Genomic DNA, 13,790 nt, shown 5'->3' with positions numbered 1-13,790 from the left:
GAATTGCTCTGCCTGATATCAGAGCCTAATATTGGGCCTCGCACCTTATCCCGATCAACCAGTGGCTGCATGTCCCCCAAGAGGAGCCAGCGTTCAGGCTTGACTGACATCTTTTGGAGCCGGCGGGTATCATGGATGCCCTATATAATAAGAGGCGAAAGCACTCTATTACCGGACCAACACTTCACATGATACACATTTGGTTTATGGCTCAGCGTGCATTGGGATGGGAAGAAGTGATTACCTTAGCAACGGCGTTATGGGACACAACAAAACTCGGTAGGCTGGGCAACTCCAAGGGATTCAGGAAGTGGGATGCTATAGGGATTTCGTCGGTAGGGGATTTGTGGCAGAAGGGAGAGGTAGTTCCATTCACACACCTGCAGACCACCTATGGCCTAGCTGAAACGGAGCGATATTGCTATATGCAGATTAGTCATGCCCTTCAATCAGTCCTACCACCAGGCGCGACCCCAGTGGGAGTCCTCGCCGTTGGAGGATAGGCTCTTGACCGATCATCTTCAAAAAAAGCGATCTCAATGATGTATAAAAAAATTATCAATAACAGACCTCACCCTACGGGAACATTCAAGGCTGCATGGGAAAAGGATGTGGGAGACCGTGATGAGGCGCATTGGCAAGAGGCCCTCGGCTGCCCGAAAGAGGCGGCAATTCCGTCAAGGCTACGCCTGGTACAACTCAAAATTCTACACCGCACATACTACACAAGGGTGCTATTACATAAAATTGGAAGTGCAGACACACCGCAATGTTTGAGAGAATGTGGGGAGCCGGGGACCTTTTTCCATACTATGTGGACCTGCCCCGCATTAGGAAGGTACTGGATGGCAGTAATGAGGACTCTCTCCCAGGTTACGGGAATCACGGTACTGCCGGAACCAAGGTACTGCTTGGTAAATATTTGGGAGCCAACAGATTTAAATACAATGGCGCAGGGGTGGGTGACCCTGGGAGTAACAGTGGCGAAGCGAAACATAGCGCAGCGATGGGGATCCGGTGCCAGTCCTACCCTAACCCAGTGGTGTGCAATCATGGACCTAGCAATGGTTGCGGAGAAATCTGTTTTTATATACCGGGGATGTCCCAAAAAATGGGAATGGGTATGGGGGAGCTGGAACTCCTACCGGGTTGATATTTGCGAGCCACCACTCCCTGAGAATTACGACTCAGATGAGAGTAGCTGAATGGTTTTGTTTTAAATGCTCTGTCCACCACGCAAGAGAAGAGGGGTTTTGGACTAAAACAGCCTGAAGGTGGGCCTCTGCAACTGAAGGAGTGAACATATATATGCACAATACTATGATCTGTATTCATGTCATGCCAATATTGATGTATGATAATTGCTTTGTTTCTTTAATTACAACTTTAAACAAAAAAAGAAATCCTCAAAGTGGAAATTTTCATGTAGAATAAATGTACACAGTTGATTAACTAAGTAACCTAGCAGTGTTGGAGAGAAAGCTTTTACAATCTTTCAGGTGCTTAACAGATTTTCTGAAAAATATGTTGTTGAACGTAGGACTGGTATTCTCTGCAGTTTGTGGGCAAAGGGTTAGGTATTCTGCTCCTCACCCATATTTTTTTTATTATAGGGTTATATTTTGATGTCTGCTCCTTTTTCAGTTAAAAATATTTTTCAGTGTTCAAATTATTCTTCAAAGACGTTGCAGTTCACAAGTATTAATTGTTTAACAAAATAGGCTTAAAAGTCTATATGTGTTAAGAAATGTAACCGGATATGGTGCAGCCCTGTTGAATTGGCGTATAATTTTTGTATGCACTTAATGCTAATTAAATATCAAGTTTTGAAATATGGGGCCAGTGAGCTGACTTACGTTTATTGAGATCCCCTGGATAAATTAAAAAATTAATCTTGTGCCTTAACTCATGGTAGGGAAATTTAGGCTTTAGATATTATGGTTCTAGTTATCCCTTTATTGAAATCCTTATTGATTCTGGGCAGTAACCGAGCCCTGCATCTGAATGTATGAACTATTCTTGGCTTGTTATATTTTCTGTATGGCTTCAGCTGTAGTTTTGACGGCTTAGGGATCAAGGCTTGGCTGTCTCTGTGCTAAAATGATGTTTGAAATCTTTTATGCCCCCTCACGTTTTCTTTTCTGACTTAAATGAAGCTACATGATAGACCCGGAGTATGATAGGATTCTGGCTCCCATGGTCCTAAACACTGCTGCAGCAGCAGTCTTCAGAAAGCATCCCAAAGGAAAGGCTGAGTCGTTTCAGTATTAGTTTTGCCTCACAGTCTTCAGTAATGAGAGAACTTAAAGCTCCATATTTTGGCCCAGCATCCATTTGTTATGTAATTTATCTGACTTATCTGTTCTCCGCATCGGTGACAGTCGGTGACATTCAAAAATTGACATTCAAAAATGGTGGGGAGCACAATTAAACACATACACACACGTACTTACACTCACAAACACAGCCGCACAATCACACAGCGAGTCAGGAAGGCAAAAAAACCGTAAAAGTTTCACTTTACTTACAGCACACCCTCATGCTCTCCAGTGGATGGCTTCGACTCCTCCGAGCACAAGGCAACATAGCAAAGCAAACAACACCTTATCCAATCCAGTCGCTGCTCTCAAGCAGCGTGAGAGCCACGTCTAGATTGGCTGGAGCAAGCTGCCTCCGCGCTCCTACAAGCACTGGAGCCCTGTGCCTGCTCTCCAACCCAGCTGTTTTGAGTTTGAAGTGCGCATGTCGGTTAGGCTAACTACCTTGCTACTGCCAAACCGACATGCCCAGTTCAAAGTGAAGGGGCCACTCATTGCTGCTGACCTGTCCACTCTATCTGGCAGAAAGCTGGAAAAGTAAAATGGTAATAAAATAATTTGTATTACGGTTTTATTTTTCCAGCTACCTGCGCAGCTGTGGTTGGGGGTCGCTGCTCCTCCGCTCTTATGGAGGCACTGCCACTGCTGAAATCATGCTCCTTCTTGGCTTGTACTGGCAGATGTCTTGAACAACTTTCCAGTCCTAATTTTAGTTTGCAAGTATATCCTACTGTGATCTCTTGCCCACTGTATAACCAACATTATTTTTCTTTACCCCTGCCCACAATCATCCATAATTGGCGAAGTAGTCCGAAAGGGGGCAGTATAACTCTCTACCAGTTTTGAGTAACAGTGTGGAGCTTCCCTTCTGTGTCTGATTCCGGTCTGCCCTAACAATGAGAGGGTGCTGCTTGCTGGTCGACTGGAATACAGCTGCTTAGACTTGCATTATGCTCCTAGGAAAAAAGCTTACCCAACCTTAACTTGGTACATGAAGACTATGTGCTCTGTTAGTAAGCTTAAATGTTGCAGCTTTTTAGTATTTAGAACAGTGAGCCTCCGAGATAGAGACATACAAATTGTGCGTATACTACTAGCCAGAGGGAGGCAAAGATTCTAACTTTCATGACTTACCGTTCTCAATTTCAAACATTTGTAATATGGATATAACCTTCCGTTGCTGTTATGATAATATGCTGCCAAGGGTTGCTTTGCAAGGAAAAGAACCTTCATTTTGTTAGTGACAAAAGTTATGTTATGAATGTTATGAATTCCTGGAGATATGTAACTCTATCGAACAATGAATTTATAATAAAGACTTTGCAATGCTGTTATACATTTTCTTTTTGTTTCTCTAGTATATATTTCCAGCCGCCGTCTTTCTATGTGTCTGCCCGTGACCTACCCTACGTGGAGAATGGTGGGATTGCAGTCCTCAGCAATAAAAAGGTTGGTGCACATTCTTTCCGAAAGCAAGGGTTGTTTTCTGCTTTCCCCTTTGGTGCCATATCTTTTCATTTGCCAGTACCTCTGAACAGGTTGCTTTGTGAGCGTTACTCGTTTTAAATATTCAGCGAAATGAAGAGGTGCAAATTCGCAAACGCACAGATGTACTAAAAATGTAGCAGTCACAAACGCCCCAGGTCTGATCAATTTAGCAATTTTAGCAGTCACAAATGCTAGAGTTCTGTGTTTTCCACCGTTGAAATGATTTTCTCTTTGTAATAATGTACTAATTCCATGTAAGGAGTTTCCCATCTCCTAAAATGGAATTCTGACTAGTACCGATTTGGTTTCTGGAAGGAGCGTGTTGTATGCTTCCCTTCCGTATATCGAATTGTCATCATATGTATCAGCGTTTTGAGACCCACATCTAGTGCAAAATATTGACGTTTTACTGACAGCCCAAAGAAGGTGGTAATGCATTCGCAAAAGGGAAAAGGGTTTCCTTAGAACCCCTTTTCCTTTGTAAATGTAAAAAAAAAAAACGTTGCTGAAGAGTACGCTGTGGTTCAAGAGGCCACTTTAAACTACCAAACATAATTTCTTTTTTTTAAAGGGACCCCCATTTTCTTTGGGGGAAACTGACTACATTTCATGTTTTAAAAAATTACTTTCTTTCAAATTAATCACAGACATGGTGGTATGCTAACCCTGGCTGGCCACCACTTTTCTGACCAACTCCAGTCGTAGTGAGTCACAATTTGTTACCTACCCCATTAAAATTCATGAGGTAGGCCGGATTATGACCCACCATGATTTTAATTTTTCAGAACCAATTTACTAGAATATAGCTGGATTCTTAAAATTCTTTACTGTTTGCAAAAATGTTGGTTGCAGATTGCGACTAGTATTTTGTGACCAGGAAATAGTACATCTGGCCCGTAATCTTAATCTGTGAATGCATAGGGTGTATGTAGTGCACAACCTCCAGCCTCTGGGATACTTTGGCGTAGGAGCGCACTAGAGATGATTCCTTTGGAAATTGAAGGGAACAAAGATGCAAAGGAGAAAAAGATGTGTGCATTTGTTTATCTACACCATATTCTATTGTGGTTGTGCCAGTGGGCTAGACAGTGGAATGGTTGGTACTATTCAGAAAGATTGCAAAGTGAACTTGCGATTTTTCTATCCATGCTTCTAAATACTAATCTCCATTATCTTTGATTTTCTAGTAGAATGTTATCAGCAATATCCACTCCACTGTAACTTTTACATATGATGGTCTGTTATGAGATTGTTCTTAGAAATTTCAGTCTGTTTACAAAATAAGTACTTTTATTTAAAGTATGATCATACAAAACTTAGTGAGTGCATTTCTATTGCTATTCCTTTTTATGATTTTATTGAAAAGGTGGATTTAATGATACTGGTGTCATGAAATAGAAAATTTGACCCGGTTTATGTTATGAACAGCTAAAGTTCTACTGGTTTCTGCTTCTTTGCTGCGACCATGAACTCCAGGAATTACATTTGCATGTGTTAATAAAAAAGTATCTTCAAAACATATTTTACCAACATTCCTCCTTTTGAATTTGATACCCCTGAATTGGTGCTTCTTTCAACTGGAAGCCTTAGGAATGTGGATAATTGTGTCGTTTGCAGCACCATTTTTGACAGTGGAAATTTGAATTGAATGACTTCATGCATGGTAGCATGGTCTGTGTTTGCATTGAGTGTGTATTCATTGATTTCACTTAGCACAAACGCAGTAAACCTGGATATTAGTCCTTAAAATAAATGTGAACTTCATTTTGTGCAAGGTAAAAATGTTTTGTTTGCAAAATTGCCACATGGCCTTTTGTTATATGTTGTTTTGGCTGAAGGGTAATTTTAAGTTTTCTTATGGTATGAATGCCTGTAGCAGCAAAGTAAAGCTTCAAACTTGTAACAAACTCCACAACTGTGCTAACCGAATACGTAAGTAGTAAGCACTCATGATTCTTCTTTTCTGAGGATGCTTCAAGTTAAAGCATTGTTTTCAAACTGGAAATGCAAACACTGGTTTACTGCGCCACAGAAATACTATAAAGAGAAAGGTATATTCCATAATTGGGTGGTGAGGGGCAGGATGCATAGAAGGTGGTACCAGTTACTTGAGGCTTGCTGACAGACCTTTAGGAGCTTCTTGTTTACAAGTGCGTTGGATATTACATGACCCTGGAACTTAGTAAACTGTAATATGATGCCAAAAGGCAAAGAGGGGAGTCTTAAATTAACTGGATAGGGACGTGTATTGAAAAGTGTTTGGAGGCTACCAATATCCATGACTACTGGAGGAAATATTTATTCTCATTATAGCAGCTACCAAGGTCCGTGTGTATACTTATGGTTGTTCATGTTGGGGGCATAGCATAACTAAGTAGTCTGAGGAGAGGCTAGGATCTACCTGTCTGCTTTCGATATCTTTTCAAGGGCATGAGATGCTTCTGGAGACTAGTGAAATCTAATGTAGATTTACGCATCACCCCCCCTCCAAAAAAAGAGTGAGATTTTCATTACATTTGATTACTAGTCTGCTAAATACTGTCTCTTTATTCAATACCAGTATGTCTAACTGATCGAACAATCTTTGAAAGAAATTTGAATGAAAGATAAAGAAAATAAATTTCCCTGTGCTTACTCTCATTCCTTGAATTCACTCATTTACAACATGCACCCTTGTATCTCTGCTTCCAAATTGTATAGAATAGATTCTAATGAAACTTATGCAGATCTACTAGAGGTGCATCAAAGGAATGATGTCCGGTGTGTAGTGCCTTGCTCAGGGATTACCACATTGAACTGTTTTAAACTCCAATTTTAGGTGCAGTTTTGAAATCCTTTGTAGAAGATGAAGCACAAATATATAAAGTCTGACACTCTTCAAATATAACTTTTTCCATTATTGTCTTATTTGTGCGAGTTCAAAACTTGCCTTCAGACAGGGGTCCTCATGCCTTGAAAAGATAAATTGGGGGCTTGGTATGCCAGCTTGTTTGTCAAAGTTTATGTTACGCGGCTAATTGTCATAGTTTGAACTGGGAATATAGACCAGGGGTAACACACACAGGTAGTAATGCATTTCAGCGAAGCAAGCTTAAAAATATCACATGAGCAGTCTTGAAGTAGTAATATTAATCTCCTGGAAAAGGTGTTACATTTTTCAAAAATCTAATGACGCAGGTTAAGAGTGTGGATGGCAAACATTTACTAATGTGGTATTAGAATACTCTTCATTTCTCTTGTAGGTGGTGTACATGGATGTGCGGGAAAACAAAGTTAAACTTGATGATGGCTCACTGATCTCCTATGAAAAGTGTTTAATCGCTACAGGTGGGCATTTTTTGTCTTTCTTTCAATAATTACTGTTTCCGCATTTGTTGAATGTGCAACCTGTGATTCTGTTGAGAGACAAGCAGAGAGAGAAAAACATACGTACAAAGTCCTCTCTTTCCTCAGATGTTGAAACCAAGAAAATTAATGACGAATACTAAGCTTGCAGACTCGCTTTCATGTATGTATACGTGTGCATGCATGCATGACTATTTGCTTTTATATATGTTTTGTGTAACCTTTGTGAGGAACAATAGGGAATGACTGTAGGTAGCAAAAATAAACAACTGCTGGAAGAAATCAGTTGTAAAGTGGGAAACTAAATACACCATTTATTTGATAAAAGCCAGATAGATAAGGGCATATATTTACATTTTTGTGAAAACATTACTAGAATATCTGAAATCTGTCCAGTTACAGGAGCATTTAAAAGAAGTACGCCAGGCACAATAAGTGTTTTGCTAGTTTTGATCCCCTTGGTTTATTTATACCTGCTGAAGGCCAGTCCTAGAAGGAAGACGCTGGGCATAAGCTGTTCTGCTAAGCACTTCACCTTAGGACTGGCTGGTAACCGGGACCATCCTAAGGGCATGCCATAAGTGTTTAAGCCTTACTGTCTCTTAATTGGGTAGCTTATTGACTGAGCAACCAGGAAACTGTCCTTGTTCTAAATTCCACACATGTTGCAATTTAGGGTAAGATAATCCAGTATCCTGAAAACTGAAAAAGGAGGGTTCTTTCTACAGGCTGCTTTTAAATATATATTTATATTTTTCCCACTTGATCCTATTGGTATTTGTTTTTTTTGATAATCCCAAAACAGTAAGCACACACAGCTGGTTTGACATTCATCTGAAACACCATAGTCTTACTGGCATGCTACCTGACGAGATATTATGGTTATGTGATCCCGCTTAATTTCTGTAGGCATTTCACCACTCCTACCTAGCATGCCACTGAATGACCTGCAGAACTACATATACTGTTTGTTTTTGAGTACGTATTCTGTATGCGTTATCATACTAAGATATGTTGGTGCCTCCTACTGGAACTCCCTTCTTCCCCTTCTTTTTTGAATCTGATCAACTGAAGTACAGAGAAGGATTTTATGTTTAGCTGCCAGCGCGGAGATATCCCTGTAAAGGTGTGGGGGGGGGTGCGCTTTACAAATCCATTATTCATTCATTCATTGGGGATTAGCATGGTCCTCTTCATCTCTTAAAGACTGTCGCTCCCCTAATGCCCACACCTGTTCGTCTACATTGCTAATGATTTTCAGACAACATGAGCGCTATACAAATCCTTTAATAGTTGTTCCACAAATTGGAGTTCTTTTGCAACTGTATGTTAGTCTAGCATATGTGTAGTATTGGCTGTACCTTGATCGTAACATAAAGGTGTATTCTTATGGTGCAGTAAGTTTTCAGTGTGCATCGTTCATCTTCGTAGGGACTTGGGCCACCTTAAATTTTAATGTACATTTGGCAGAGACTTCAGACGGGGACAGACAGAATGGATAACAAACTGACCATGGTCCTACTCTATGCAATCATATATCTTCTCTTATCATGGGGTTGCGAACCGATTTGAATCTTCTCTGTTGCTCGTTTGTAAATACGAGTTGACTATACATGAAAACGTTTTTTCAGACTTTTTATTTTGTTTAATTTAAAAAATGTTATTATTTATTTTGTCCTCAAAGCATATTCTGGCTAACGTTTACAGATAAAGATACTTCATACTAGTGGTTTCAAACTGCGATGTAGTCTCAGAGCGGGAGCAAGGGCTCGATTAGGTAGTTCTAAGGTACTAGTTTAACACTGGCCTCTAGTCACTGTTTGAACAGAGGCTCAAAAATCAAAGTTGTCATCAAACAGATTTCTGGATAAGGCCCAAATATTAAAGAGAGAGACTATCTTAGTATCCCATGCCTTTTATTACCCATCAACATGGTCTCTGTTTTTCTCAAAATGTCTTTACCAGTTACCTTGCTTAAAAAGAGCGAACTTGTTCGCTCAAACTAAAACAAAAAAACTCCCAACCACCTGGGCTGCCCTGTACTGTAAGTACCCGCGTTATCTTCACATTCCTGAAATATTTGATCATGCCTTCTGCGGTGTGTCAGAAGAGAAGCATACCTTGAGATGTCCAGTACCAGCTTGCAGGACCTCTGTTTTGACTAAATCTAGGAAGGTCTGTAGTCCTGCTCTTACAACCAATGGGAGAGCAACCAAAAGCTTTCTCTAATTGTCAACATAGGCGGCAATACAGAACAAATTAAAAGCCACTGAACACCACCTGTCCTTGTCATATTGGGGGTAAAGCAAACGTTTTGCTGGTTGATGCAGATAAGCTATAAAGAAAACGTGTGTGAAGGTTTCTAAAGTTCAGAAGTGTACCAAAGATCTACTTCTTGCCTCTGCATCAGTATACTATATTACTGAAATTGCTTGTTAATACTTTCTTTTCGAATTGCAACACTCTAAAGCAGCAATCTGAGTGCAGCAGTCGAACAACATTTTTTTTTTTAAAGTTATAACAAAATGTGACCCAAGCTTTTGTGGGATAACCTGTGTTGAAGATCTATCTTAAAGAAATATCCAATACTGAAAAGAGGTAGTATATAGTACAATGGAACATAAGTAGTTTTGCTGTGCAGCCATCAGTAAGTGAAGCAGTAGTTTTCTTATTGCTCAGTCAATAGCAGGATTGTTCCTGTGGAGTGAATAAATTCCTTCATGGCGCCGCTCCTAAAAATCAGCTAAGGTAGACTCTGATATATTGTCAAACTACCAACCTATTTCCTTCCTGCCTTTTGTAACTCGTGGAAATGTCAACCTTTTATCTGACTGGTTGTTTAAAAACAACCTACTAGAGACGACTCAGGCCGGATTTCTCCCAATTCACAGCAGAAAGACAGCCATTGTAATTTTGGTAGACATATGAATGCTGGTGGACCATGCGCAGTTCACAGCCTCAGTGCTATTTTTCTGACCACTGCATTTGATAGTGTCTCATGACATCTGACTAGGTTGAAGGAAATTGGTGTAACTGGATAGGCACTTGATTGCTGTAGATCTTGTATACAAGGGAGCTTGCAAGCAGTCTTTCTACCACCCTATATTTTGGAGTTTAAATATATGGGTCAAGGAGTGCCACAGAGATCATCTTTGAGGCTGACATTTTATAATATGGATATCTGCCCACTGGAGAAACAAAAAGAATCTTTTAGTCTCTGTGTGATGAATTATGCAGATGGCACCTAGCAGATCACACTGGGTAAGGTGGCTAAAAACCCACCTAAAACATTTCACCAATATATGGCTGCAGTATCATAGTGGTTACATTCAGTCACTCATCTTGAACTCGGGCAAAACTGAATTTCTGTGTGCCATCCTGGACCTCATTTTAATCGCCTGCAAAAAATGGTAAAAAAATGAATCGCCTTGCATTCATGTCCTTTTACCTTTTAAAACAGCTGAGGAATATCTGACCTAGGCCAGTTCACCGGGTGGTGATCCAGGTAGCAGTCTTGTCGCCTGGACTATTGTAACTCCCTCTTCTTTGGCCTTGACAAGGGGTCTTTGAAGAAATTACAAAGAATACACAACGCTTCTTCCCACTTAGCGCTTTGTTAGCAACGTACTTCTTCGACAGGCGCACCTAAAGCTCTTCTTTAGATGCCAGTATGCAAAAGGGTGCTGTTTTAAATCACACTGTCTAGTCTATAAGGCTATCGACGTTAGTGGACCTGATAGTTTGGTGGAGAAGTTCCATTAAAACATTCCGGCTCGCAATTTACGACCAGTGGAAACAATTTGCCAGTAGTTAATCGCTACCACAGGGGGCAAATCCTTCACAGTAGCTGCATTGAAGCTTTTAAACTGTCTCCCCTTGGTTTACCCTTGGTTTACCATTCACACTCTCCTGTCTCCAATTCAGAAAGGCCTTAAAACCTGACTTTTCAAAAAATAGTTCTCCTGCGACTCTCTAATATTACCCCATAGTAGTCTCGATCTGCCATTTTTTCCCTCTCTGTTACTTCATCTGCTTTGTTAGCGTTCTCAGTGCCAGGACACCCTATGGAGTTAGCAGTTTTATAAAAATTTTAACATAACATTGCTAGTTCCCTCAACTCCATCCTTGAATGAAAGGTAATAAAACTCAAACAAGAGAACATTACTCCATCAGATGCTGTGGGAAGCCAACACATTTTCCTTGGACTTGGGTTCAAATTAGTGCAATATCATCAGATTATATATATTCTCTTGTTCAGTGCTTACCATATAAGAGTAAAGCATGCTGTGGTAGTTTTTGATCTTCGCGCCAACAGTCACCCAGATTTCCATAGCAACCAGGAGTGTACTCCACTGATCAGTTTTTTTTCTTAGCCCTGTCCAGGCGTGACTGGGAAAAACATTCTTGATCTTGATGTAAAATTTGGAAAGAGATTCTGTATGGACAGTACATTGGACATGATAAAAACTGCTGCTGTTTGTCTTCTGCAATAGTACAGTGTTCCATTCGATTACAAATTACTTTTACAAATTTGAGCTACTCTAAGTGCACTGTGCATGTATTTCTCCCTGGATAACAGTTCAGTGCTAATGATGCTCTTTACATCTTATTTGTTTGAAGTGCTGCCTTGTAGTGTTCTATCTGAAAGAGACTAATAGTTATAGATTTCTTACCTTAGAATTACCCCCAGATGTCAAACTGGATCCGGAGAATATTTTTCTCAGCAGTACCTATGGTCGCCCGTAGGTGGTGTTGGTTGACCCCCACATCTGTCGTCTACGTCGTGGTCGCCGTGATGATGTTGTGGTGCCGACTTAGATGCCGCCCCTACGCGCTGATGTCCCTTCTTTCTTTTTCCACGTCAGCCTAGCGCAGATCCAGAGAGAGCTTGGACTTTTTTTTAATGACTTTAGTCGACAAATTTTTCGAATCTTAGACTCCTGGTGCGCGACTAATGTCCCTTCGTAAGACCTGCTTCAAGACTTGCGACTCAGGTCACAAGATGATATCTGTGATGGACCCACACCTCGTGTGCTTCTGGTGCCAGGAGCGAGACCATCACCCCGAGTCGTGTTCCAACTGTTGGGCCATGAATCCAAAGTCTTTGCAGGAGCAGTCCTGGAAGCTTTTGGAGGCCTGGCAGTCTGCTGTGCGTCCCTCCCAGTCTTGCTCAAGAGGAAGATCTCGAGACCGGTCGGGGAGCCACCACACCTCGTCCAAGTCTTAGCGCTGCTCTGGTAAGTCGAAGCACAAGAAGAAGGTGAAGAAGCACATCACTTCACCTTCTCCCCGTCGGTCGGCTAGACGCGACACCGGTTCCGGAGCTTCGTCTCTCTAAGGCTCAGTCTCAGGCGATTGACTCAGGGACTTCTCCTGTTTCTGGGAGCCAGGGAGTCCCCTGCCCCGCTTCGTACATTCTACGAAGCCCTCCACCAGGTGTTTGGGCAGCCTGACTCCACTGGCTCGCCTTTCGGACCCCTGGGAGTCAGTTGGAGGCCCTGGGCCTTCGAGACTGGCCGCTGTGGCCCTGGTGCCACCAGAGGGCCCACATGGATCCAGGCCTGAATCCTGATTGACGCCGGTCAAACTTATTCGACCTTTCCTGGCGCAGATCCTGACAACGACGCCCCCGGTATCGGCCGTGCCCCCGGCACGCGCTGCCACCATCCTCATCCCCTAGAAGGACCCTGAGCCAGACCGATGTCTGATCATACGCTGGAGGGTACTTTTGTCCCCTTGTTCATCCCAGGTGTTCTGTGTTGCCCTGAGGTTGGTGATAAGGACTGGGAGGGGTCGCTAGACCCTTTGACAGACCAGCTGGAAGAACCGGACTGGAGAGAGGAATTGGGTGGCACCAGTGCTCTGGGCACCTCCCCAGACCTTGGCATGCTTTCTCCCCCCCCCCCCCAACCGTGGCTACAGAGGAGGGAGCGTCCTATGCAGTGGTGGTGCATAGGGCAGCCAAGGCCTTGGACCTGAAGCTCCCTACAGTAGCAGTTAGGACTAACCTCCTGACAGGGGTACTTCAACTTCCTCCGAACCCCTCTTGTTCTTCAATTAAGCCCTAATGACGTCCTCCTGGACACTTGGTCTAGGCTCAGCACAGGGGCTCCTGTGGAACGAACGATTGCCTGCCGCCTTCGCCCAGCTCAGGGCTGATCACATTTTCCTCACCCAACAACCTTTCCCCGAGAGCTTGGTGGTCCAAGCTTCTTCTTCCAAGGGCGCATTCTTTTCCGCACCCAGACAGGGAATCCAAGAAGCTGGATCATCTTGGGAAGTGCATGGTCTCTTCCTTCAGCTTGGCACTGTGGTCCGTGAATACTGCACAGCTCTTGGGCCGATACTCCCATACCATCGGGGATACTGTTGCGCAGGTGCTGCCTCCTTACCCGGAGGAGGCCCGGGCCGTCCTCTACCAAGCCGTGGTAGATGGGAGAGACGCAGCCAAATTCACATTTCGCTGTGGACTGGATACCATCGACTCACTGGGCATAACGATTGTCACGTCGGTAGCCCTTAGGTGCTACGCCTGGTTGAGGACATCTGGTTTTTCAGGGGATGTTCAGTCAACTCTGCTGGACATGCCCTTTGATGGCCATCACCTTTTTGGTGAAAGGCAGACTCGGTGCTGGAGCA

The 13,790-nt window shown here is 42.6% G+C and overlaps 1 protein-coding gene across 2 annotated transcripts in view; it reads left to right on the top strand.

The window, feature by feature from the left end:
- LOC147721191 (apoptosis-inducing factor 1, mitochondrial-like) overlaps nucleotides 1-13,790 on the top strand; it is a 249,867-nt gene that overhangs the window by 98,622 nt on the left and 137,455 nt on the right. For both annotated transcript variants that reach the window (XM_086964674.1, XM_086964673.1), the window contains exons 8-9: nucleotides 3,677-3,767; nucleotides 7,049-7,133. In XM_086964674.1, coding sequence (XP_086820800.1) covers nucleotides 3,677-3,767; nucleotides 7,049-7,133 — 176 coding nt within the window. The remainder of the gene's footprint in view (nucleotides 1-3,676; nucleotides 3,768-7,048; nucleotides 7,134-13,790) is intronic.

The sequence above is a fragment of the Lissotriton vulgaris genome, chromosome 4_1, assembly GCF_964263255.1.
Source record: "Lissotriton vulgaris chromosome 4_1, aLisVul1.2, whole genome shotgun sequence".
In the NCBI taxonomy this organism is placed as follows: Eukaryota; Metazoa; Chordata; class Amphibia; order Caudata; family Salamandridae; genus Lissotriton; species Lissotriton vulgaris.
This window is presented reverse-complemented; position numbering and strand designations above follow the sequence as displayed.